We start from the raw sequence: 25,783 nt of genomic DNA, 5'->3' as shown, positions 1-25,783 counted from the left end.
GACGCCCCGCGCCCTAGGTCGTGTAAAGGCCATTTCTAATAGCGAGCTCGAGCGGTTAGAGGAGGTTTTAAGTCGTATACTACGTCGTAAGATATAAGCGTTAGGTATCTTTAATAAGTTATCTAACTCCGAAGAGGTAGCTCTAGTTAAGTCTAACTTCGCTTAGTCCGACGCCCTAGGCGTTAAGTAGATTAACTAGGAAGCTATATTATCCGGTAAAACTACTTAAGGTATTATTTTTAAGCTTTCTCTAGAGTCTCCTTCGTAAGGTAAGCTTCTAGTTTCTAACTATTCTCTAACTCGTCGTACTCTAACTACTTAATTAAGTACTAGGGAGTACCGCGCCTAACGCGTCTCCCTAATACTTTCTCTACGTCGTACTCTTCTATTATAACTTCTTCGTCTAATAGTAGTAACTTAACTAGTCTAGCGTTCCTTAGTACTAGTTTAAGTAGTAAAATATAGAATACGTTATAAATTCTTATATCTTAGGGAACTTCTAGCTAATAGTTAACCTTCCCTATCTTTTCTTTAATTCTAAACGGTCCTAACTTAACGTAGTCTAGTTTCGTACTTAGTCGCTTTATTTTAATGTTTTTTCGTAAAAGGTAGACGGAGTCCCCCTCTTCTAGAGGCGGTCCCTTAACCCTTCTTTTATTTACGTATTTTACTATTCTTTCCGCGATAACCCTAAGGTTTCTTATAGCTTTTCGTAAATTTCCCTTATTATTCTAATTTTAAGGAATACTCTAGAGTTCGAGCTTTCTTAGACGTTATCTTCTAATCTTAAGTAAAACCTATTATGGAAAATATTGAGATATAGGCGAATAGCCTAGTTAGGCTTAGCGTCTATATTATGTGACTATAAAGAGTACTAGGCCTATCTAGGTCTAATACTAGGGTACGTGACTAGGTAGTATAACTAGTAACGTCACTAATAGTATGACGCTTACTAATAGCGATTCGAGGGGTTTCTATCGCTATCGATTATCGCCACCTAAGGTCTATATAAGGACACCTCTCTCTCACTTTTAGATAGATAGTCAAGGTCTTCTATAATCGAGTTAATGATCCTACCTAAGACTTATAACCTTTTTAACACCTATAGTTAGCGTAGAATAGACTTAATCCTATTACCGACTTATAGTTATTATTCGGAGGACTCGGAGGATTACCTAGATAGATAATAGATAGGCTCATTATAGGATCGAACCGATAGGTATTAACTATTCGACTATAGAAGACTTAGTGAAACTTTACTATCTAAGAGAGGGGAGAGGAGTATCCTTATATAGGTAACGAGTGGCGATAGTTAGAAGATAAAAGAAACCCATCGAATCGCTATTAGTAAGCGATGATGTGAGTGGCTACGCTACCTAGGTATCTTACCTAGCTAAGCCGCCTAGCGCTAAGCCTGATTTAGTAAGAGGCCTAGATAGCGATATTCCACAGGAGTAATTAAAGGAAGAAGAGGAGGTAGATAGAGATATTTATAGGATTAAAGACCTCGTCGGCGTATATACTAATACTAAAGGTAATAGCGATAAACGTTATCGTTAACCGCCTAAGTTACGAAGGTACCTCGCCGTTACCTCCTTAATTATATACTCGCGATTCTAAAACGTTAGTAAATAGCCTTCGAAGGCTATCTAGGCGTTTATTACCGGCCGTCGCGGAATTTCTACGGGAGATTCCCGGCTAACTTATTTTATTTATCTACGAGGTAAAGACTACTAGTTTAGTAAGGCCGATAGCCTTATCTACGAGTACCGTCGAAGGAGGGCCTTCGAAGCTAAGTAGGGGAGGCTATAACTAGTAGGGATACTAAGGACGTATAATAACCGTTACGCTAGTCTGAAGGCCTTCTGCCGAGGACTAGCGCCGGTAGGGCCCTATAAAATTACTCGAAGGTATATAGTTAGCCGGTCCCTAGGACCTAGTAGAATTCACCAAGTTCTTCCATTAAGTCATAAAAAGTCATGTAGATAGTCATATGACGGACTGTTTGTGATTTTAACTAATTGGAAGTCTTGTGTGTCAACTGTTAGGGAATTAGACCTGCAGCCTCACCAGCCAGCCAGCCTCCCAGCGATGCCGGCACGGAGGATGGTCAATGACTCTGGCTCTTGCTCTGGCTCTGACTCTGACTCGTCATTCCATTAATATGCAATGAGACTGGAACTGTATCTACCTGTACTCGTCATGCGTGGCAAGCACTCCTAACATTCGAGACTCTCTATGATGATGACATATGCCGTCTCTTCTTCTGACTCATGGCGTGGCCTCCCGTTTCTAGTTATTCGCCACTCTACGTATGTAGCAGCACCGGTTCCCAGGGGTTTAGATTTACAGCAGCACGTTGCACGAGCGGTAGAGGTGAAAGAAACGGCGCTATTGCAAACCACTTTGGTAGGTTTTTGCTGGGAAAAGGCTTGAGAGGCTGAAGGGGGTAATAACAAGTATTACCTCGTACCTTCGTGTGCGCGATGCGTGGTGGCGACGCGTGATTGGTCAACCACTACAACTCACTCACACAGCCTTGCGCGAACCGCTGGCCGCGTCGTTGCGTCCCGCGTCCTCGGAATGTGGCGGTTTCTCTCTGGAGCCTTCGATCCCTCGCGCTGACTCACGAGTAGGGACCACCGGGGGGAAAAATGGGTAAGTGACATGGCAGGGCAGGGCATGGCGGTCGATGTTATTGGTTGCCTTTCCTCTCAGACATTCCCTGTTGAATCATCATCATCATCATGGTTGGTTGGTTGGTTTTGGTTGTGGGTAGATAGGTAGGTAGCTCCCCCCGGATTGAGTTGGCGTTGATGTTGGCGTTGGTGTTGGTGTTGGTGTTGGTGTTGTGTTCCAAGGTTGGTACAAGAAAGAACCAGACAAAGGTAAATAGGTAAATACTGCCCACCCAAATCCCAGGTTCTGGCTCAAACCCTTGGCCAAGGTCTGGTCCAAAAAAGAAAGGACTGTTGAAGTCCTCCTTTTCTCCTGTAGAGATATTTATAAAAGCGCAGTATCTTACCTTGCCACTCGCTGAAGACATTAGTGGCATACACATACGTGCACCAAGTGAAGAGTTGACTCAGGCTCAAGAAACAACCATAACGACGACAACAAAGAAATACAGTCACACACGATTCGGAAATTCACTGTTGGTCGAGAAACATCCAGTCCAGATCCACATACTCCGTTCTTGTCGACTCACTAGTCCGGACAGTTGACAATTTCCCTCCTCATACATCACAATCCCACAATCCACAACACCACACAAGTCACGGATTCGCAACCAACACATCACCATGACGGTCATCGAGCCAGAATACAGCGTGTCAACACAGAAAAAGTCGACGTCTGGGAAGTCAGCAATGCAGAAAATGCTGCCACATGAGTATGCAGACGGCACAGTCCACACCCTTTTCGACGATTTTGGGCGGCCGTTCGACATCAGATTGAAGAGAAGCCTTGGAGGGGACAATGGCGAGGGATTCTCGATGGCCTGCGTCTTTCTCGCCGAGTGCGTGTCGGAAGGGCAGGACTCACCATGGCCGCGTTATGATGGTCCTTTTGTCGTCAAGATCTTTGATCCGCGCTATTCGACCCGGCTGCGTCAAGAATTTGGCGTCTCCGAGTTCGACGAAGACATGCTCAAGGAGATCGCAGAGTCCGCCCACAGAGGCGAACAGGCAGCATTCGAAGACGAAATGACCGAGCCTTTCAACCCCCCACGATGCCTGTCCGAGACAACCCAGGAGATTCTCGACGAGCTAGCACCACCGTGCGTGTTCGGCGACCTCTACAGCCAAGCACTTGCAGATGAATATGTGTTGCAGGCCTTCCTTGCTGACGGGATCCTCGCCACCCGCCCCTCGGACATTGATCGGGAGTTGTTCGTCTGGCTCATGTCACAGCAAATGTTCCGACACGAAGAACAGATGCACAGTTATCTGAGCCGTTTCCCTGATGCACCAGTTGTGCAACTAAAGGAGGTCCTTAAAATTCGGCCCAGGATGCCGGTCAGCTCTTTGGATGACGACGAGCTAACCGCCCTTGCGACATCCATGGGCTTCGGTGCCATTGTTATGGAGATGGTGGATGGACAAACAATGTTGGAACTCCGAGAGCTTTGTATGCTGTCCCCAGAGGAATTCAAAGAGCAGCCGGCCAAAGTTCGAGAATTGGTTCCAACTGGCAGAGAGTCGGCCAGGCAGTTCTTCGAGGACGTCAACAAACTCCTTCGGTTTCCCCTCAGTGTTGGCGTTCAAAGTCGAGACCCCAATCTGGGCAACATAATGTGCAGCCTACTGCCTGATGGCAAAGGGAGGCGTCTTACCTGGATTGATATTGGCCAATTCCAGCCTCTCTTCGGAAAGGAGGTCTGTGCACCTGACACATTCGCGATTACGAGGGATTCGTGCCTTGCCATGTTTGTGGCCAACATCAACGAGCAACAAGAACAGGAAATTTACAGCGATCTGTCCTTCATCTTTCGCAAGGTCGGATACTCCAGCAGCTTGGTGCACGACCTTAAACTCGACCGGTTTCGACAGTGGGGACGCAAGGTGTCAATGACGTTCGCATGGCGAGCTATTATGGAGGATGTTTGCTTTGACGACTGGCAGTGTGGAAGGCCTGTTGCTACACAGCTGTCGATCTGCATTATCCGCATGGCCAAAACGATCATGGAGCAGGAAAAGGGTCGCACAGGAGCTCCAGCAAGAGGCACTCCAGAGCAGCAGGACTGGTTCCATCGTGCTGTGCTCAAGCTGCACTACTTGCTTTGTAGCGAGTCGGCCGATGAACCCTTTGTTACTCCGTCGGGGAGAGAGGCAGCCGCTCGATTTGAGACCATCATGGCGTCAGCTGGGTACCCCGATGGACAAGTGGTGGTGGCCACCCACTCCCAGACTGAACTGAAATCGAAAGACGGCAAACGCACATATCCTTCTGTGGAGGAAGTCATCCTGCATGTGGCGGCGACACGAATATTGCCTGTTCGGTTCTGGTCCGCGGATCAGCCAGTCGACTCGGTCATTTCTGAGCTGCAGACCCGGTACGACAAGGTACTGAAAGCCAGGCTGCTTGGTTGACACGATTATATCAGGGCAATGCTTAGGAGGTGGGAGGAAGAATGTGTCGGCTTGAGGGCCCCCGTCACCATTGCGGGATACAAGGCATGCTGCAAGCTTGCTATTCACTCTGGAACGAAAGAATTCGACGTCTCAAGTTGAATTGATTTGAGGACAGAACACATCGTCTCGGAGGAAGTACGGGATTGCCAGAATGACTTTAGAACAGGCCAGGAATCAGCACACATCCCAAGCAATGTGATGCTACCATTGAATCCGAAGGGAGGGATGAGAAGGATTGGGAGTGGAACGCAGGCAGAGGAGACGAACCTCGGCAGGGCTTGGCACCTTCATCTCAGCCCCGCCTCGACAGCCTCGACAGCCTGTGCAGAGGGTAGTTTGATAGACCCGGAAACTATTAGACATGTACATAATTAAATGGACAAATCTACGACATCTACAGAGACGTCACACTGTTTCTCGTATACATGTGACATCAAAGGGACATTTGTGCAACTTGATATCCAGCTTTCTATATCGGCCTGAAGCGAAGGTGATGGAGTTCGTCCTGAGCGGTCGGCCCTGTTACCCAACTCCGAGAATACAAGATTCGCAGGTCATTGTTGTAATATAGCTATAAAGGTACAATGTATCATTCGCGGTTATCCAGCACAAAAAGACCTCCTATATGAGCCTCATCAGTCGTAAAGCGTTGACCGCATGGTCAGCGAGATAGTATGCTTGTATTTCAAAGCTAAATATGGATAGCGACACTGTGTGGACAGCTTCGGCAGCAGGCGCGGCGAGGATTTTGCACGTGTCGATATTCTGCACCGATGAAGCGGTGAGATCCGATATGACCGCCTAAGAGTTGCCTCTTACCGATGGAGTTTGCGCAATGGCCTGGCGTCATTCTCACGGTAAGTGTTCGCCAGCATCTAGTTGAACATTTGTTCCCTTCTCGAATCCTGCGTGATCTCGGTACGGGTGTCTCGTTGACGACATCAGCGATCGTCGTCCTGAGCTTCGAAGAGTGATACTAGATTGGTTGGCCGCGATGTTGTGTGTATATCGTGGCGTGAACATGACTTGGCAATGCAGGGAGATGTGTTGAATTCGAGCGGAAAGTGGTGACACCAGCAAAGAACTCCAGGGAGGTCCGCAGCAGTTGCGGAGACTGCTGTAGAAAGAGAAAAGACCGCAAGATACCCCTAGTCGGCGTTGTTTCGACCAAACTTGATGTCTCAGGACCGGTATATTCTTCGAGCTGATCTCTCTTAGCGTAATATTCGGAATTTTCATGATTCGATACCGCGTGCTGCCCTGGAGTCTCGTTGTACGGCGGGTTCCTTGGTAATCCAGAGGCTCGAGATCGAACAGGCCACCATGAGAATTGCGTTGAAAATTGCCATAATATAGAACGGGGCCCCCAAAGACACTTTATCGAACATCAAACCCCCGATTTTGGTGAGTATCAGGATTGCAGCACCTCCATAAAGCGAATATACACCGGCCACAGAGCCCTTCAAGGTTGATAACGGGGCTTCTCCAGTTCCTTGTTGTGTGGCTGTCAGGAGGGGGGCCTCCTCGCTAGGGTGGGCGTCAGCTCCTTGACGGTCGTGCACCATGGCGTTGGGCGGACCATCTGCTTCTTTGTGTAGTATGCCTTTGCTCAGTGTGCCTAAGCTGCAGACGATTGCGCCAATCTGGCTGATCCCGATGAGGCAAGCAGCGAAGAATGCCGCTGCCCGTTGCGATGTGTTTCTGTCGTCAGGGTCGAATTCGTTGGCGAACAAAGGATATCCGATAATTCCTGCCATTGAAGCCACAAGTAGCGGAATTTCTCTCCTCGTTGATTTGGCTGCCCAGTAGCCAAATACAGGAGCAAAGACAAGTGCCACCAGCTCCGTCACGCCCGTGAGCTCTGCCGCAACGACATAAGCTCGAGGACACTTTCTCTTGATGTCTGGAAGACCAGTTGGATCATCGTTGGAGGCAGGGTCCACACAAAGGCCGGATGACAGAAACGTTGCGTTAACGAGAAGGGGAATGAAAAGAGAAATGCCGACAGATGAAGCGCGGGCCACGAAACCTCCAAGGTATCCAATGCCTATCTCGGAGCGTCTAAATCCTGCCATGATAGCTGTTTGAAAGTTATTCGACATTTGAACGAGTCCGTTGGTGAAGCGTGAGGCCTCTTGGGTACCCTGAGAGGCGTGAGCCTTCGAGCGATAGTCTTCAGTATCACTCTGCAGACGTCGGAGACCAAACAAGCACCAGACAGCCAGTAGAAAAGCCACGGCAGCCACAATGTAAAAACTGTCTTTGAGAGCAGCTTTCTCTCCCACACCTGCGTACTGGAACTTAGCAGGAAGCGGTAGGAAAAGGGTCAGTGCGATCAAGGCACCGCAGCCAGTAAACATGCCCACAAATCCGGCAACTCGACTCGTTGATCCAGCGATGTCTGAGTCAGCGGCTATCGAATCAGCTTTGGTGTTGTGTTGCGAGGTTCTTGACACGAATCTAGCGGGCGTGATCGTCACTTCCGACTCAATTGATGGCCTGGAAGCATGGCCATTTGCCCCAACAGCAGCACCTGCACGCTGACCCTCAGCTGGGACACCTGTAGCCGGTGCCGCAACAGCAGGTAGAATAGCCGTAACCATAGTAGAGGCCGCAGCGCCTCCGACACTGAAGAACAACCTGGCCAGCAGCAGCTGAGGATAAACATTTTTAGCTTGGACGAATAACACCAGGGCTAGGCAAATAACCAAGTAGCCTGCGACGCAGACCTGTCAAGAATCAGTATTGTGGCTTGCACCTGTGCCAAAGAGGGTCATACAAAGCGTAGGCCCATTCGATCAGAGAGCAAACCCCATAGAGGACATGCTACCAATGCCACGAGTTCATCAGCGAACCCCAGGGTCCCAACGGCATCACCGACGCCATTCTCCTTGCCGATCAGGTCTGTAATAACAAAAGAGACCGAGGAATTGAGAAAGACAAGAAACGCTATGGAAAAGGGACAGACGCCAAGTAGGTACGTCGCTACTTGGAGCTTAGAAGCTGTGAACATTTTGAAGGGGCTGAGAATACCACCCCCGGAGTGACCTTCAAGACGATGAATGAATCAAAGACAAACCTCCCATCCCTTACACATACATGGTGAGATGCGTGTATAGCAGTCAGTGAAACACGAAACAAAGATCAGGGGAGGTTGATGTTGTTGTCATCGATCAGCGAAACCGGAGGGGGCTTTACCGGGCTTGGCAGCCTCTCGGCCAGTCGATGTCTCTAGTGTAAAGCATATTGCCTCTCCACGCTGATCTCGCCTCTCGTGCTCCCGAAGTCCCGTGCCTCCGCATTTTGCTGGGCGAATTTGTTTGCTTTCAACATGTGTCAAACAGCACAAACATCCTTGCTGCGGTCTACCCCATCGTGATCAGACTCACCACCTCACAATATCTTCTATTGCATCTCGGACCTACGCGCTGACCTGCAGCAGGCCGGCAGGCCCCGGCTCAGCAGCCAGGAGCTGCTTTGGAAGGTCTGGCTCATGGCAGACGCCTCAGACTACCCCGATGACATTCAATTTGCTGGCCTTGTTCAAGCAGCAACTGCAGCGGCCGACGAACAGACTCGCGATCCGTCGTCGCTAGGGAAACGCAAACGAGATGACCATGTCCTTGAAGATGTCCCTAGGTTAGACGAAGACGGCGCTGGAGATGCGCCTGATCCCGCTGCATCGAGTCCTCCGCACCTCCAAAGTTCTGCATCTGTCTTGTTCCGAGAACCTTCGTCGAAGAGTAGGAAACACAGTAGGCCACCGCTGGGAAAGGTCTTTGCATCTTTGGAGCTTGCCCCTGAGAATTTCTTGCGACTTCAGACTGCTGCCAAGGCATTCATGCTGGACGAGGCGCACCCTGAGCGCAGGGAAGTCGTAGGACCCAAGAAAAACGCAGGAGGCTCTGATTTGGCCAAGTTAAACTTGTGGAACTGTGTTGAGGAATTCCTCTCCGTCCATGGCTATGGCGACAAGTTTTTCGCCCAAGGAGCGGGCGAGGGTATTCCCGGAGCACCTCAAAGAAGCATATTCTGGCCTCGGGACAGCCAGACCATCATAAAACTAATGATGCCATTAATGAGGAAAATGGTCACCAACGAACGCCAACGGATCTATGCGGCTGCCACCAGGAAACAAGGATCCGCGAAAGAATCAGGTGAGGAGCAGTCACCAGCACCCGTGGACGAGTCCATCATGTCCGACGTCAGAGCTCCCGAGACGAGCTACTCGGACCAAGAGATTGGGGTCCAACCGTCCATACCAGTGCACCAAGATATCCCAAGCTTGCCACCACATATGTCACAGCCCACAACCACCTTCAAGCAATCAATCGTCCTCCATGTCAACGTGGTGTCAAATACTGGCGGAGCACTGAGACGAGTGATACCACGGTTTAGCTTGACACCAGAAGCAGCTCCCAGCCTGTCAGCTTTGCTCGCCGAGGTGGAGAAACGGTACACGCTCCCAGCAAGAACGGGAGGCGCCCTAGGAGTGCAAGGCCGTCCAATCGTCAAGGTGTGGCTCACCGATGGTCTGGTTACGGTGGAAGAAGACGGAGAGTGGATGGTTGCGCTGTTGAGCGCTGGGGTGGTTGACTGGATGGACGGCGAGGTTCGAGTGCTCATCGAAATCTGAGATGGCACAGCAATAATCATAAGTGCCTTGGGGCTCTCAGCCGTCCGTTTCGGGCGCATCAGGCTACCGACTTTGGCAGCTTCACAGCCTCCCTGGTCGGCGAGCTTCCCGAATCTAGAAAAAAGATTCTAGGGCTGAAGTGAGTTCTCGGGCTTTAAAGATGGCGCCACATGAATCCCGAAGACAGGGACAGCGAACAAGTGTCGCAGCCTAATGCAAGCCTCGTTCCTAACGCTGAGGCTTTTCCAGCAACACGGCATCTCCCAAGAGCTCCCAAAAATGTAAATCTGCATGTGGCCCTTGACTCGACTTGTGTGCTTGTTTACAGACCATGGGCCGATCGACATTTGCCTTGCCTCTTTCTGCTGTCCCTTAGAGCACGAGCTGCAGCTTGGCTCGACACAGAAAATGCTCCGGCAGTGGTGGCGACCGTTGACCGCCGTGTCGATGGCAGGGGTTAGCTAAGCTTGACTTCCAATGATATAGAAGGACCCCGGCTTATCTGAGCCCGTTTTGACCAGACAAGCAGAGGGCATGTCGTGCTAAGGCGACACTTAGGCGCAATTCTCCTGTGTTGCTCCTGAAAAAATTAACATTAAACAATGCTAATCTTTCTGCACCCTCTCTGTCAGCCAGTCACGCCAGTCAACGCGTCCAGGCACCGATGCAGACTCGAAGATCGCGGCCATATTGCGTATCGAGCTCAGCATCCATCCTTCCCTTGTCTTTACGTACTTGTGTCGGTCTAACAACACAGCTAAATCCGACAGCTCACCTGCTCCAATCTTGCCGGGCACGTTTGACATAACATCACAAAACACTACTGGTGCCAGTCGCCGTACGGGTCCAGCAACGTGTACTCGACAGTAGCTGGCGAGTAGCTATTACGAGCACTGTGAGCAATTCCGTGGTCCGAAGCGGTGGGGCCCAGGTGATAAGTTTCAGGACACTGGGATAGGTTCGGGCGCTTCTGGTTACTGTGAAATTGTAGGCCCGGCCACCTCGTCTACGATTACGAGGATGTCGCACCACACCCCAGTCCTGGTCGATTTGCAAGGATCATGTAGCGAGCACCCAACGGAGAAAGCACGAACTGGTGGTAGAGACAGAAGTGGCCGAAAAGGGGGATGAACAGGGTCCAAACCGCACTGCATTTTGCTATTCGCATCATCCCATGTAGCATCTGACTCTCGTACCCTGCAGCACGGGCGGGCATTATTGGATTTTTTTAACCTCCTCGATGCGGGGGAGCAAAGTCACCAACTATAATTATGCTTTTGTAACTGTCGGCTCGCCTTTACATTTCCTATCCATCGCTCCAATCGGGCATCAGCACGCGAGAGACGGTGCAACTGTTGCCTGTGTGCCGGGTCTCGGGAACTGTTGCTTAGGACGAACACGAGGCGACAAGCGATGGAAGGAGAGGACTTAGGACGAGAGAGGAGAGGTTGGACGCTGATCGTTGTCCGAGACGGAAGGGATGACCACTGACCCGGTGAGGTGGCAATTGTTGCACTCTTCGAGGTCGAAGAGGGCCGAGAGGGCCTAAATGGGGAAGTGATGCGCTGGTCGCTTGATGGGGGGACGAAGCGAGAGAACTAATCTGGAATTCGCCAAAGGTCGGCACATCGGCCTCACTGTAAAGAGATTGAACCCTTTTCGAGCGTCTGCTTGATGGCCGGGGATCCAAGATAGGAAGCGAGAGACCAAAAAGACAAGTTCATGAAGGGCGGTAAATGGGTGCGGTTTGTCGGACGAGCGAGTCGGTACATGTGTGGTAGGAGGTTACAGAGGGTATCCTTGCTGCATTGCAGTGAGATACATACCCTGGATGTCACTCAGCCAGGCACTCATTGGTACAAGTGGTACATTGGAGGGAGGGGGGGAAGCTGGCGCCGGTGCTCGTGGAACCCAGTCCTTGAATTTGAACTTGGGAAGGTCCCTGTTGGTCGGACTCTTTTGGCGAGACGCACGAGGCCAATGCAAGGCAATTGTTGAGCTGGTTGGCCAGCAGGGATAACTGGGAGGGAAGCCTAACGAACCCATGGGTGCCACCAAGTGCTACCAGGCGCCTCTAACTGCAAACACAGGTCGGATCTACACTGGACGGACTTTGAGCTCGGGACGATCGCGACCCCCGATTCAAAAGTGGAGGCAGCTTCACGTCAGAGCCTCCCTTTCCCGGCCCCCCACCAAGAGCACCCCAAGCCCCCCCGGGCATAGCGTCTCCTAGAGCTCCGACAGGCACTGGCGCCTCAGTGGCTCGCCAAAATGACAAGCCGGACAAGCCTAAAACTCCACCTTTCACATCATAGCTCTGTACGAGTAGCTAAAGGCTCAATGCCCAAGAAAACCACCAAAACAACCACCACCACCACTACGTACTTGACCTTTTGCTAACCCTCTAACCCTTCAGAAACACAAACTGGGATCTTGGACCGTGTTCTTGCTCAAGCTCTCCAACGTCCATGAACAAGCTTATTGGGGGTTTCCTCATCCCGTCTCCTCCTCGTACGTCCTTGGTCGCCCTGTCGCCGTCCAACCCCCGCCCCCGTCGCTCATTGCCCTTTACTGTCAAATTCCCAGCTGCTGCAGAGCAAGCCTCATGCGCAATTGAACATCGAGTCTATTTCCCAACACCAGAGCTGGTCATTGAATCGAGACTCGTCCTCACCGCCAAGCTACTTTTTTACGTGTTGCTCTGGAGCAACGCTATCAGAATTGAAAGATATCTTTTATCCTTACTTACTCTTTTCTCCTCCTCACTTCACTTGTAAATAATACCCCCTTTCTATCCCTATACTTTTGCCAGGGATGACACATATAGACGATTGCACCACGGTCTTATAGCTCTAATCTCCTTTTCGCTGTTATCTTCCTCCCAACCATGAGACGCATTCAGGGTCGCGTGACGCGCGATGATATTCGCTCAGCAGGGCTGAGGCGATGGGATGGTCGAGCTCGAGTCACAACAGACTGGGTCAATCTTTTTCACGTATGTGCTCATTCTAACCACGTCCTCGCACGAGACACTCATACGTCAACTCCTTTAGGAGCCTGAGCTATGCTGGCCAACAGGTGACTGTCTTGTCTACTTGCGCGAACAGGGCCAGTCCAGTCGGGGGCCTGCTTTTCGAGTCCATACGGCGTTCCTCAAAGTCAGAGGGTTCGAATCCCTGGTGGACCGCTGTGTGATGAGGAACTCGATTCATGCGGCAGTGCAATGTGTCCTGCCCAATTGTGCAGGGTGCGACCCCCAGGAATCGTTACACGAACTGTATATCCCGGCGCCTCATGGGGCGAGCCTTGAGGATATCTTCAACCATCACATTACGACACGGAATTTCTTCGCATGGCTCTACAACCGACCACTGGCTGGCCGCACACTGGGGTCCGCTTTGGCTGCGCTGAAGAAGAGGGTCGATGTCTATCGGCCTGATGATAGCTCCCAGAATAAGGTCGAAGTGCTGTCGTTCGCCGAAAATCAAAGGTATCTCGACTTCCGGGAGTGTGTTGATCATGCTCTGGCAGCTCTTTCGTTGGCCGAAGCTCTTCAGGTCGAGGATCTTTGGGTCGATGCATTTGCCCATTGTGTGGGAATGAGTCACCGTGGCCTTCGCTCAAGCATCGAGTATGCAGTGAGTCAACCTCCTTTTTTTGCCTTCTTTCTGCCTACGGTCGAAACTAACCAAATATTAGGGCTTGAGTGCAAAGTCCAAGACACTCGTCAATCGCGCGAGACTGGAGATGGACATCCGACTGGACAGGGTCAACAAGTCCGTCGTGACCTTCTTTGAAAATGACGTCTCGGGAAGCTTCCTCGGTCTACCACAACCAGCGCGAGATCACCTCAATAAATTCCGAGCATTCCTCAAGTCATTCTACCAGGATCGCTATGGCTCTTGGCCTCCTAAGCGTTTCGAAGAAGAGGTCATTCAGCAGACCATATACTCAACCATGTTCTCGGATTTCAAGAACCTCTATCAGCACCTAGTCGACCCTGAGTCCACAGTGGATATGGTGGAGAACGACATCTCCAAGACTGGTGGTGTGTGTACTCTTCAGAACATCCAAGCTTTTGACAAGAAGCACTCTTATGAACCCCTTACTCAACCACTACCTCTCCTACCTGAGCCATTGGAGGCTAGCTCGAGTCCACGCCCTAAGCTTCAGCGAAGACTGTCTTGGAATCCAATCCAAAAACGCAAGGCGCTCAGGGAGAAACGAAAGGCGGATGACAAACGCGCGTTGATTGGTGCCTCCAATCGAGATCTATTGGTCATGGACTGTCCCTTGGTCCGCAAGTACTCTGAATTCGAGGAGATGACCGTCGATGATGATCTTGAAGGGCTCTCTGCTATAGAGGGCCGCAAAGTGAGATGGATCCTCGTCTATGCTGTCCTCCAAACTTTCCATTCGATCGCCCAGCCCCCGAAGGAAGTACGCAACACCTCTAATCTAACATATTCCCTCTGCTGTCAGCCTCCAAAACAGAAGCCGTGGCAAGAAACACCATTACCCCAGGTCCGTATTTTAAACAAGAAGAAGTCTCAGCTGGCTCCCGACAATGGCTATTCACACACCAATGCGTCGTCTTCTTCGCTCGGCGAGACACTGACAAGAGGAAGATCGGCGAAGCTCCGTCGGCGCACACTCCCTGCGAACCTCCCTGGGTCTCTGATGGCCTCCCTGTCTACCAGAACACCGCCCGCCTCCCGCTCCGCCTCACTCCGAAGATTAATCTCTCGTGGAGGTCAGACCAACAGGGACGAGATGCCTTCCAAGCGCCCCTCATTCTGCGAGATATACGTTGAAGGCTACGGAAATGGTCTGAATGAAGTTGCTCGTGACGTCGCTTCCTCAACGCTAGCGGAGCTGACCGCCGAACCCAAGTCGGTCATTCAAGAGGATCAGCAAGAACCGCACGAGCTTCAGGGCGACATCGTCCATGAAATGGCAGCTGACAACACCGAGGACTTACCTCCGCTACCACCATCGGAAACCTCAGGTACAACACCTCCAAGCATGTCTCGCGAGTCTTCCAATTCTTCGGTCAGCAGTGCCTCCTCGCACGGCAACGAGGACGGTGATGTTGCGCCCGTCACATCGACGGGCAGTGCGGCATGCACACTCGAAGAGATTCTGAGCTCTACCAGTCTCATCAAACGTCGAGACGGCATCAAAGACGACTTGGCTTGTACCACAATCAGACGGCGACCGCAGTCGCTCGTTCTTCGAGGCACAGTTCCTCGTATTAACATCATCAACAGTGACCAGTACGATCCAGACCTCGAATTGCCGTATGTTCACTTCAACACACAAACCTGGGACATGATCCTGGCACAAAGACCAATGACTGCGCCCGGTCCGACGGCGATTGCTGCGTAGAACCTGACGATTTTCTTACATCTACCAGAGACAACCACCAGACCTTACAGCCACATCTCCGGCCTACAACTACGTCACTTGATAATCTGGCCAGCCAAAAGCGAAAGCAGGCGTCGCATCACATGCATATGGGATGGGATTTCTTCCAAGGAAGAGGAGGGATATAATAATGACCACGAATCTCATTTTTGTTTTCACCCCCACAAAAGAACCGTGCATGACCCTTGGTCCTTTTGGGTGCCTTGTACCTTGTAGGCAAGGCAAGGCGAGGCGAGGCGACGTGTGGGATTTACCTACATACCTACGAGTTAATCATCGCGGGCGTTGTTTGTGTATTTGCGATTTTTCGATTTCGATACCCTTGGGCGAGGCGAGAGAGACAGAGCGGGTTAATTGTGACTCTGTGAGGTCTCCGCTACACATGCATCCAGGATAGTTGTTCTTTTTTTCGGCAGGAAAGGCGTGAGCAGGAAAGCACCCTCCTCGCGTGCGTGCGTGCGTGCGTTTTCTCGGAATACATATAGCGAAAAGCAATGCCAAAAATCAAAAAGTTGATTTTCTCAACTTCTAGATTCGTCTCAAAAGGGAAGGAAGGGTCATGATTTGGTGAGACACTCTTTGAATGGATTCGAGGGACTATCCAGCGATAGAGTTCATCCAGCTCCAGCTGCAGCTCACCTCGTCTCTCCCCATGCGTCGTCCAAATCCGCTTGTGTGACTTGATACCCCCACTGTAGACAGGTCTGGTGTATGACCGGACTGACTCTGTTTTCATGTTGGGCGCCACCATCGTCGTCATCGTCGTCGTCGTCAAAGACACTGCGCACGCCCATCTCGACGTACTTCTTCAGCAGCATCCTCTTCCACCTGCCCCTGGGGCCGACACACCTCAACCACCGACCGATTTGCCTCTCGTCCTCGCCGTCGTTGAGCCGCCGCCCGAGCCAGAACCGGATGTACCACTCGAACCAGCCGCGCGCGTCGTGCCGGAAATTGATCCACCCGGCGTCTTCCCACTGCGCGAGCGTCTGCCCGCACGCACGGCCGTGGCGGTTCAGCTCGGCGTCGTAGCTCGGAGAGGTGAGGTATTTCTGCGCGGGCTGCAGCTGCGCGAGCCACGGTCCCGGCAGCGTCGACAGGTGGTCATCCACGAGGGTCACGCCTAGCGTGCGGCTAAGCCAGGGAGAGAAGAAACTGCCCCCGAAGGCGCCTTCAAGGAGGATGGACAGCGGGGATTTGTTGGGTTGGAAGGCGGGGTGTGAGACGAAGTGGTAGTTGTCTGTTTCAGGGTCCTGTGTTGGAAGAGGTGACGACGGGGTCCATGAGTTGTAGTGCTGTAGTAGAGAAGGGAGGGTGGTGGGTAGAGATAGAGACGACGAGAGGGGGTTCAAGGTTGAAGAAGACGAGTTGGCGGCAAGGGGAGCCCTTTGAGGATGGCCATGATGACCAGAGCGCCGGGCGCTACGAGTGCCTCGCCTACTCCTCGATCGTCGCCATGAGCCATTCCCATGGTCATCATCGTCTCCCACGGCAGTATTTCTGTCGGCGACAGCGCCGTTGGTGTCCTCATCCTCGTGGTAAGACAAACGACCTCCCGCCGCCGCGGCCGCAATGCGCGCAGAAGCCCTGGACGCCGTCCTCAAGAGTCCCGGGCTCGGGTTGGGATTGGGACTGGCGGCTCCTTTCTGCCTCTTTGCCGGTGGCGTCCTTGCCTCCCCTGCCGCCGCTGCACGCTTTTGTCCCGTCCTTCCCTTCGAGGGCAGCAGGTTGAGCGACTCGAGCAGTTTCTGCTTCTCCTGCATGTTTGCGAGGCGCGCAGCCTCCAGGTCAATGTCAATTCCGGGACCCATCGCAGTTAGTGGAGCACCACAACAGACCACGACGAGTAGGCACTCAAAGGGCAAATGTAAATGTTGTGTCTTGTTTACGGGATTGTCATTGTCCCTTGTTCATTGTCGCGCACTGCCACCCTCGACGCGGTGGTGGTGGTGGTGGCGGTGACATGGGGCATGACGTCACCAATTATAGAAACAAAACACACCCAGTCGTTGCCTCATTAACTTCACATCTTGCCCAGTCAGTTCCGCCTGGCGAACATCCAACACCCGCTGACTCCACCATCTCAAGCCACGGCTCAGGTCAACCTCCCAAACTTTACCCCAGACGAGGTCTACAACATCAATGATGATTCCTAATGCGAGACTTGCGAGATTTGCGGTCACATCGCAATGATGCTGAGAAGAGATTCCAGCACACAGCCTACGAGTTCTTTGCCACGGCCCTCCCACTTCCAGCCTGGGCTTTTGGAAACTGGCTCAGTCTGCTCCGTGGCCGGCACCTGCTGGGACTGACGAACTTCGTCTGCGATGTCATGCCACATGTTGTGGAGAAGCTCGACTCCGCGGAATCTGCAGCCGCGGCCGACTTATTCACTGTGGGAGCCAGCAGTCCCTACCCAGGGAACAAGAGCCTGACGAGTGGCGACAAACTGAACCCGATATCGTATGCGGGCAGCCGAAAGGGGCTCACAAAGAAGAGAAAGCAGGCGCAGTCTCTACAGAATTGCCTTTGACTCTTGTTGGTCGAACTGGCCTCTCCGTGTCGGGCGTTCAGCAGCCTTCACACTCTACGCCAATGAAATTGGATTTCTTTGACTAAGTGTTGTTGGCAAGTTGCCCACATTAGGCCACAGTATGTAGAGTTCCTGGAGCTGGAACTTCCTAGAGATCATGAGCTCCCGGAGTTTTCAAGGAACGACATGGAGATGGCGAACAAGTCAGGTAAATGAGGCTGCCACGGACATAGGTATTGGGTTGTAACCACCTAATCTCGACCGCAGCGCAAATGTTCCTTGGTGATCTGTTCCGACCCTGTGATCTGCTTGTCATCAAGCTGGTCCCGCTCATCTTATCGTGTCTGTCCTGTCTCATAACCCAAACCACAGCCATGTATTGTCTTAAATCTCCCAAATTCTGTCGTAGAGCCAAACTTGTCTGGAACAAAAACCCCCCGTCTATCGAAACATCTGATTCCAAGCCTCCCAGTGGTTCTTAGCAGCGGGCTGGCGAGCAAGGCCCCATCTCTGTAGTTCTTTTGTTTCGTCACCCACCGATGTCTCGGTTTCACGCCAGAGCTCGAAGTCGATGATGCTGCATTTCTTCGTCTCTGGGTCCCATAGAATGTTCCGCAGTCCGCAGTCTACGGGTTCAATGCCTTGAGCGTAGATCCACCTGTCGACTGTCAGCATGGTGGGGACCACATCTAGGATGCAATAGGTGTGGTGACTCCTGTGTGCTTTGGGGATACATGACCTACCTGAGAGCAACGAGGAACTTCTGGGTAATGTCATGTCGTTCCTCGGTCGTCATTCCCCAGTAGTACATGTTAAAGAGTGAATCGCCGGGCATCTTTGTCATGACGAGGAACGTGAGATATCCCCCCGGCAATTGTCCCTCGGCAGGCTGGACCGCCTTCTTGAAGTTGACCAGCACCGGCGTACACGCGCTGTCAGTCTCTCGGAACTTTTCCAGCGCTTGGAGTTCATGTGCTGTCGTAGTACTAGGCCCAAGTTCAGGGCTGTTACTCGGTCGTCGTTCTCCCCCCGGTATTCTCGATGTCTCAAGTCAGCCTTATGGTGTCAATCGGTTCGGTACGACTTGAAGACATACTGGATCTTAATCTTCATGACATATTCGTCCACTGGCGAACAGTCTCCGCTGCAGGGGCGACATGTGAGGACTATGCGCGCCTCTGCGGGGGTGCCATCGTGACAAGAGCGATAAGTTGCCAAGGGTTTCAGCAGCTCAAAAGCAGTTCCATCCGGAAACTCAACAACCTTGTCGATGTAGCATGGAAGAACTGGAGCGGCTTCTGCCATTTTCTAGTGCAGAGTATAAAGATGTTCCCCAAGGCTGACTTTGCTCATCAGCCAAAGATCAGCAGTTAGTGAGAAGCAAATTGTTATTGTGTCGGGACATCCAATGAGATCGCACGTGTGTTCTCAGAGATCTGATAGTTATGGTGTAAGGCTGATTTCCTTTAGCCCGTCTCACAGCCTCCCCCACTGAGAAAGATAGGGTTCCCTGAGATATCTTAAAGGTCGAGGCGCGGTGGTTGTGGTTGTGGTTATGATTGTGGAGGCACAAATCGGGGATCTGCACGATGGATTGGCCAGAGTTTATTGATCCTGTCATCCGGGGATTCGGGGATTCACCGACAAGCGCACACCATTGACCCTGGGGGGCAAGTGGTAAAATTAAAGCCTGGAAATGTGAGACGAGGCTGCTACAGATGAACAAGGCGATAAAGGAGTCCTTACCATTGATGCTGTTGTTGCGGCTGGACGCACCACTCTGGACAGAGAACAGTACACTGCTTGGACATGGATGGCGGGAGCATAGCGCAAACATGGCGTGGATCCCTGGGGGTACTGGGTCCTCGTATTCGTGCAAGGTAGTCGTCGTACTCGTAGCCTGCGGTTGGCATCGACGGGGAATTGGACAAGTCAGAAGAATGCTAGGAGCAGCAGCTGGCACTCAGAGACACACCGGGAAACCCTTTTCCCCATAATTTGGAGCTCCTCGATAGATGTTTCAGGCCCGCTGTGGTCCTGATGCTGATGCTGGTGTTATACTGGCGCTGGTGCCGTTGTGGTGCCAATGCGGCCCCAGTGGAAGATCATCGCTCCGTACCTGCATGAGAAGATCCCAACTGAGGGACGCCCATGCTCGATTCGATCTTCCTCCACCACATATTGACGTCTGTGGTTTCGCTATCTCCTCTTCGCACAGCGGCTTAGCCGGACGCCAGTGCAGGCGATCCCCAAGAAACCACCAGTACGAGCATGATTTGCCCTATGCCTCGCGATCTTTGTCACGTCTAAGTCGTTCACCGCAATCTGTTTCACCCTCGAGGTCCCAACTACAAAACAACAAGTGTGGCCGAGCCTTTTTCCCCCCAGCCGATGCCAGTCAGAAATCACTTAAACCCGCGGTTTCTCCCTGCTCCATCGATCAGGCCCTCCTTTCGTCTCGTCCACGGTCTCAGAAAGACCCAGAGCAATCAATCTTGGTGATTCCACTGTCCCCTATTGATCGCCAAGTTGGATATGATTGCCACCTCCTCCCTCAGCGCAGAAAGACCCGGCTCTACCTCTCTCCCCCTCGTCGCCCCCGAATCCACCGACCGTCCAGTCTCGACCGCGCCGACTGCTGCTTCCGACGCCAAAGAGCTACCTGTGACCTACTCCACCAATGCTCTGTTACGCGAACCCCTCGAAGAAAATGAACTACGTCAAGTCAATGGTGGTCGGCGCGGGGAACAAGAGCTGCCTCGTTTACAAGCAAATGCGCAGATAGAAGACGGTGACAACCTGGCGCCCATTCTCGAAGATGATCCGGCGTCCTTCAACCTTATCGCTCCTCCTCCCCTAGACCAGGGCGACATCTTCTCGCTGGAGACGCAGACACAAGCCCTCTTCTCGAGGGGACATCTACAAGTCATCTTTGCCGATCCCAGTTACCTCTTCAAATTCACGTCTTTCCTTGGAATGTACCGACCACAGTCGGTGCCTATGCTCGTGCACTACCTGGATTCTCTGAAATCGCTGCGGGCCATCAATTATGCCAACGCCATCTGCGAGGGTCTAGACCCGATAGAAGGCTATGAGTTTACACAAAGACCGGTCAAGCCGACCATCAATACGGCATTGGAAGAGAGGGCGCACAAGGCTTTTGAAATCCTTGCGATGGAGGAACTGCCTGCTTTCATCACACATCAGTACATTCAAGTCGTGAGTAACAGCATTACCGCCAGAATAACGGGTTCGCTCTCGCCGCAACTCCGGGAAGCCTCAGATGGGTTGGCAGAAGTGTTTTGTTTGACGGATCCCTCGAGGCACGACAACCCGATTGTCTTCGCCTCGGAAGGTACGCCTGCCCAATACCCGTGCAATGGTCCGTTGTGGGTTGCTGACACGAAGCAGAATTCAATCGGACGACCCAATACGGCATGTCATATGTTCTAGGTAGGAATTGCAGGTTTTTACAAGGGCCCATGACCAATCCGCACAGTCTGCGGAGGATCCGAGAAGCCCTCAAAGCAGGCAAGCAACATCAAGAGGTCCTTCTCAATTAGTGAGTATGCACCCCGCGTGATTCGAGAAGTATCTGACGAGGGGCAGTCGACGGGACGGCTCGCCATTTGTAAATTTGTTCATGATGGCTCCTCTTTCTGACAGTAGAGGCATCGTTCGATATCATATCGGAGCTCAAGTCGACGTGAGTGGGCTTGTCAAGGACTGCTCAGAAATGGAATCTCTCCGAAAGCTGTTGGACCTGCGTGCTCGGGGCGAGGATCCACCGCTGCCCGAGAAGCCTAACCCCGAGAAGAACGACGAGCTACGGGAACTGAGCGAGATGCTTAATCAAGGCGAGTTGAATACCATCAAGCGCCATGGAGGGAAGATGCACCGCGAAATTGTCGAGGATGACATTGAGAGCGTGTCGTCTCACCATCAACCTCGGCTGTTGCTCAAGGACCCGGATACCATGGTGCCATCAGTTGCCAGCATAAATGGGAGACTGAGTGGGATATATCAGCACGTAAGTTTCTACAAAGGCCGCCGCTGTGTGCCCATGATTGACCGATCACGCAGTATCTCCTTGTGCGGCCATATCCTTCTTTGCGAATCCTCTTTGCGAGCCCGTCACAACGGTTACCTGGAATTCTTCAGTCACCCTTCCTGAACAAGATCGGCGGTTCGAATCGAGTCCGTGAGGAATTGACGACTGCATTTGCCGAAGGACGAGGCGTGACCGCCAAAGTGCGCTGGGTCACTAAAGGCGACGACCAAGGCAAGAACAAGTGGATTCATTGCACTCCGCTACTGGGCCAGTCAGGTCAGATTGGCGTCTGGATGGTGGTGGTGGTTGACGACGAGAAGACCATTGAAAGATGGCCTACTGCAGCCGGACGACACCCACCCCAAGTGGCCGCCACAGAGAGGAGCTGGACTCCAGCTCCCAGCAGCGGCTACCAGATAGTCGGATCGCCCCACCACGGTGTTGGCGAAATGAACGGCGGACACCAGGATCGAAATGGTGGAGGCAGCCTGGGCAGTGCCACGGGCAGCGCGACCAGCCTGAGAATCGGATGATGGAGAGCATTTGAGTTTTCTTGGATGTTGTTAACCTTGCTCTGTTCTTTTTGGAGCATGTGTCTGGTACATGGACTATGAATGCAAGGCGGCGAAGTGGAGGAATTCACATCTTGGCTATCTATTTGACCTAAAGGAGGATTACTGACTGCTGGGTGTAATATTTGGAGAGCATCTCCCTTGACCGAGCCCAGATATCATCAATGGCGCGAGTGTTTGTTCAGCGATTATTCGACCGCTGATCTGCTGGCTTTTGAGAGTCTATGTCGTTCACCTCGTATTCGCTAGGTGAATACCTCAAGTGGGCGGTGTTGAACAAGCGTTGCCAGCTGCATCAGGCTGCGCTTGATCGTTTTTGCTGGGGCGTTCGTTACTAACAGGGTTTCCAGAGAACGGAATCTGGGGCCGCCGCGGCCGGTCAACTCTTTCCGACTCCTTCGTATTGTCACGAATGGTGGAGACATGTATGGGTTCCATCTCCTGCTCCTTTGCAGCCTTGTCGAAGCTCTACGAGGTGTTCGGTGCGAGGTACTCTTTGTGTATGTGTCTTCTCTGCCCTGGCCCTCTCCCTCACCTTACACCAAGAATATCTCCTCACACAAAGGCCCCCCAGCCCAGTGCAGGCCCTGCCCTGACAAGATCGCCGTCAACCCTCCTCAGGCAGCAGCCGAGCCCAAAGTACTCTGCAATTCGCCCCTGGCAGCAAAAGACATGCTGGATTGATCCATCACAATACCAAAGCTGTAAAAGCTGGCTTGGTCCGCCAAGGTGGCCGGCGTTGCTAGTTCCTGGGGCCGAGATCAAGGGGTTGTGTCATCTAGGCACCTGCAAGGCGCTGCGCCATCTCTCTGACTCAAAGTGTGAGAGGCAGTGAGCATTTGCACGACAGGGACTTTGGAATGCTGGCCTCTCTGAGAAGCCATCTGGGACTCAAAAGAGTGCTGAATCCCTTCATACAATTGCCCTTGTAAGTCAATACTCTTACCCTTGCGTTCATGCCTCACCAAATGCAGTCTGCTAGTGATATACCTTGCACCTGTCGTTCTCTCCATGAGGATTGCAACCCTGCAACATGTCCTCAAAACCAACACTCAAATAAACCAGGCAACAGCTTCAAGCTGTCCGAGTTTCTCCAAAATGCCCAACGGGGTTGTTCCGTCTGCTCTGCGATCTGTAGCGCACTCTCCGTGGAGCCGGTGAAAAACGTATGGCGGAACACCATAATTCCAGGCAATAATGCTTCGATAGCAGAGGAGAGCATTCCGATTGAGTTGATGCGCACGGGCGAGAGACCTGGCCGAGTGGTGATCAGAACAGGCAATACTTACGGCTCCAGCTCCCAGCTTTGGAGGCATTTCAACTTATTTGTCCACCCAAACGCCCCTGAGCCAAAGGCATGTATGGCCTTGAGGAAGCTGAAATGTGCACCAATAGACAGGACAGATTCTGCTGAGAGCTACCGTTTTCTGAAGCAGTGGCTGGACGGATGCAATAATCTCCATCAGTGTTCGGCGCCTGAGCCTCCCAGCTTGCCAAAACGCGTTCTGAGGCTTCATCCCGACCGAGTGCACCTATACCTCAGCCAGGAGAACGAAAAAGCCCGGTATGCGACCCTGTCCCACCGCTGGGGGAACTTTGATGAGAGCTTCATCTTGGAATTGACGAACCTCGAATCCCTCACCAAGGACATCGCTTGGCCTCAAATACCAAAGACTGCCCGGGATGCTATAGAAATCTGCCGAGCCCTCGGCATCGAATACTTGTGGATTGACTCTTTGTGCATCATTCAACGCAACGAAACGGATTGGAACGACCAGTCACAGAAGATGTGCACCATCTATGGGCAATCTTATCTCAACATTGCAGCAATGGACTCGAACAACTCCAGTGGCGGCTGTTTCCGGTCTACGGGATCGGATACGCGATACCCTCCTCACAATGTGCCTGGTCATCCAGGCCTCCAAGTCCAGCAACAACCTCACTTCACCCACCTTGATTTCGGCGCCAACTACGCCACTTCACCCGCCTCACCTCCGCTCCTCCGCCGCGGCTGGGTGCTCCAAGAACGTCTCTTATCCCCACGTTGCGTCTACTACGGCAGGGACGAACTTCTCTGGGAATGTAAAGCTTGTGCGGACTGCTTATGCGGCGGAACCAATGTCATTGCCCGCTTCAAAGACGCTCACCATCGTTCGCTGACCGAAAATGGGGATCCTTTGCCTTTTGCCTGGATGAGAGTCACTGAGCGCTATTCTTCCCTAGACCTAACTCACGACTCCGACCGAGCAATCGCATTATCTGGGATCGCCCAGGAAGTGTTGGAGTCAGGCCGAGGAGGCAAATACCTCGCAGGACTGTGGTCGGACAAACTGGCATACCAGCTCGTCTGGTCGCTGTCCAATACGTTCCGCAGACCCAGGGAGTATATTGCACCCAGCTGGTCTTGGTTGTCCGTGTTCGGCAGGGTCGAGTATGGGCAAAATCGTATGGATTACGGCGCTGAGTGGTCGACCATCGATGTCGTAATCACTGATGCCGCGGTCTCAGCATCAAAACCGGACGGGACGGGCAAGATCAAATCAGGCTATCTTATGCTTAACGGCAAGGCTCTAACCATGAAGGTTGATGTGGTTGTGCCAAAAAGAAGCCGGCCACAGATGAAACTGACGCACTCAGAACTTCACTTTGAGTCACCAGTCTTCTTGCCTGACTATGTGATGACACCACAGCAAGCTGCGGCCGTTGAGAAGGTTGTTGTGCTCTATTGGGGCAGAATTGTCCACCAACAAACGTTCATGGTTCTGCGGGAACTTCTTTCGGACGGTGTTCTGGTGTATGAACGGCTTGGACTGCTCGCCGCAAACCACCACTGGACTCGACAATTTCAGCGTGTAGCAGAACCCACGATGGATATACGGGTAATCTAGAGGGTTTAACTCCTTGACCGCGTGAGAATCTTCGTGACATTTTGTTGCGTTCAACGCCGACGGCCAGCCAGTTGCATGCTCCAGCAGACGACTTCCTGTACCATGGATGTCCCTCAATTGTCCTCCTACAGTCTTCTGTCCCTGAGGCCTGAACAGGCTGAGCAGCAGAAACACGTGTCACTGAACTTCCACTTGGGCCCTTTGAGTCTCAGCCTCGAAGCAGCCCTTGACTTGACAATACCCCGCAGCCTGGCGGAGGTATATAGTCTGTCCACGACGATATTTCCGTGAACGAAACCTGGTGACGATTGTGAGAGGACTTGTCGACTGAGCCTGACGAGCCAAACAAATCTGTACGGAGTCAACCCACAGCTCTGTCTATCTCCGCCATACCCTCCCGGCGAATTATTGGAAGTGGTTCATCATCAGGAACGTCGCAATTTTGGAGTTTCGACATTTCCGTGGGGTTTCAGCATTATGCGATCGAACGGTTGGCCACGGAACTCTGACGAATCCCGTTGGTGTGGGACATTGACATATCCTC

At 52.2% G+C, this 25,783-nt stretch overlaps 9 protein-coding genes across 9 annotated transcripts; 6 read left to right on the top strand and 3 right to left on the bottom strand.

The window, feature by feature from the left end:
* Window positions 1-3,302: 3,302 nt before the first annotated feature.
* Window positions 3,303-5,090, top strand: Z517_02755 (uncharacterized protein; the record flags this gene model as incomplete). Its single annotated transcript, XM_013431864.1, has 1 exon — window positions 3,303-5,090. The coding sequence occupies one exon, from the start codon at window positions 3,303-3,305 to the stop codon at window positions 5,088-5,090; it is 1,788 nt and encodes a 595-aa protein (XP_013287318.1).
* A 1,277-nt stretch (window positions 5,091-6,367) lies between these two features.
* On the bottom strand, window positions 6,368-8,145 carry Z517_02754 (uncharacterized protein; the record flags this gene model as incomplete). Its single annotated transcript, XM_013431863.1, has 2 exons — window positions 6,368-7,861; window positions 7,912-8,145. 2 exons carry the CDS (start codon window positions 8,143-8,145, stop codon window positions 6,368-6,370), a joined length of 1,728 nt encoding a protein of 575 aa, XP_013287317.1.
* Window positions 8,146-8,625: 480 nt separating this feature from the next.
* Z517_02753 (uncharacterized protein) lies at window positions 8,626-9,768 on the top strand (the record flags this gene model as incomplete). The annotated part of the gene is made up of 1 exon (XM_013431862.1): window positions 8,626-9,768. One exon carries the CDS (start codon window positions 8,626-8,628, stop codon window positions 9,766-9,768), a length of 1,143 nt encoding a protein of 380 aa, XP_013287316.1.
* A 2,887-nt stretch (window positions 9,769-12,655) lies between these two features.
* Z517_02752 (uncharacterized protein) lies at window positions 12,656-15,156 on the top strand (the record flags this gene model as incomplete). Its single annotated transcript, XM_013431861.1, has 3 exons — window positions 12,656-12,763; window positions 12,822-13,406; window positions 13,468-15,156. The coding sequence occupies 3 exons, from the start codon at window positions 12,656-12,658 to the stop codon at window positions 15,154-15,156; spliced, it is 2,382 nt and encodes a 793-aa protein (XP_013287315.1).
* Window positions 15,157-15,830: 674 nt separating this feature from the next.
* Window positions 15,831-17,006, bottom strand: Z517_02751 (uncharacterized protein; the record flags this gene model as incomplete). The annotated part of the gene is made up of 1 exon (XM_013431860.1): window positions 15,831-17,006. One exon carries the CDS (start codon window positions 17,004-17,006, stop codon window positions 15,831-15,833), a length of 1,176 nt encoding a protein of 391 aa, XP_013287314.1.
* Window positions 17,007-17,350: 344 nt separating this feature from the next.
* Z517_02750 (uncharacterized protein) lies at window positions 17,351-17,728 on the top strand (the record flags this gene model as incomplete). The annotated part of the gene is made up of 1 exon (XM_013431859.1): window positions 17,351-17,728. The coding sequence occupies one exon, from the start codon at window positions 17,351-17,353 to the stop codon at window positions 17,726-17,728; it is 378 nt and encodes a 125-aa protein (XP_013287313.1).
* Window positions 17,729-18,169: 441 nt separating this feature from the next.
* On the bottom strand, window positions 18,170-19,033 carry Z517_02749 (uncharacterized protein; the record flags this gene model as incomplete). The annotated part of the gene is made up of 3 exons (XM_013431858.1): window positions 18,170-18,386; window positions 18,472-18,765; window positions 18,825-19,033. The coding sequence occupies 3 exons, from the start codon at window positions 19,031-19,033 to the stop codon at window positions 18,170-18,172; spliced, it is 720 nt and encodes a 239-aa protein (XP_013287312.1).
* Window positions 19,034-20,263: 1,230 nt separating this feature from the next.
* Window positions 20,264-22,312, top strand: Z517_02748 (uncharacterized protein; the record flags this gene model as incomplete). The annotated part of the gene is made up of 4 exons (XM_013431857.1): window positions 20,264-21,083; window positions 21,137-21,290; window positions 21,338-21,758; window positions 21,812-22,312. The coding sequence occupies 4 exons, from the start codon at window positions 20,264-20,266 to the stop codon at window positions 22,310-22,312; spliced, it is 1,896 nt and encodes a 631-aa protein (XP_013287311.1).
* Window positions 22,313-23,712: 1,400 nt separating this feature from the next.
* On the top strand, window positions 23,713-25,239 carry Z517_02747 (uncharacterized protein; the record flags this gene model as incomplete). Its single annotated transcript, XM_013431856.1, has 1 exon — window positions 23,713-25,239. One exon carries the CDS (start codon window positions 23,713-23,715, stop codon window positions 25,237-25,239), a length of 1,527 nt encoding a protein of 508 aa, XP_013287310.1.
* Between the last annotated feature and the right edge of the window lie 544 nt (window positions 25,240-25,783).

The sequence above is a fragment of the Fonsecaea pedrosoi genome (assembly GCF_000835455.1).
Source record: "Fonsecaea pedrosoi CBS 271.37 unplaced genomic scaffold supercont1.2, whole genome shotgun sequence".
NCBI lineage: Eukaryota > Fungi > Ascomycota > Eurotiomycetes > Chaetothyriales > Herpotrichiellaceae > Fonsecaea > Fonsecaea pedrosoi.
This window is presented reverse-complemented; position numbering and strand designations above follow the sequence as displayed.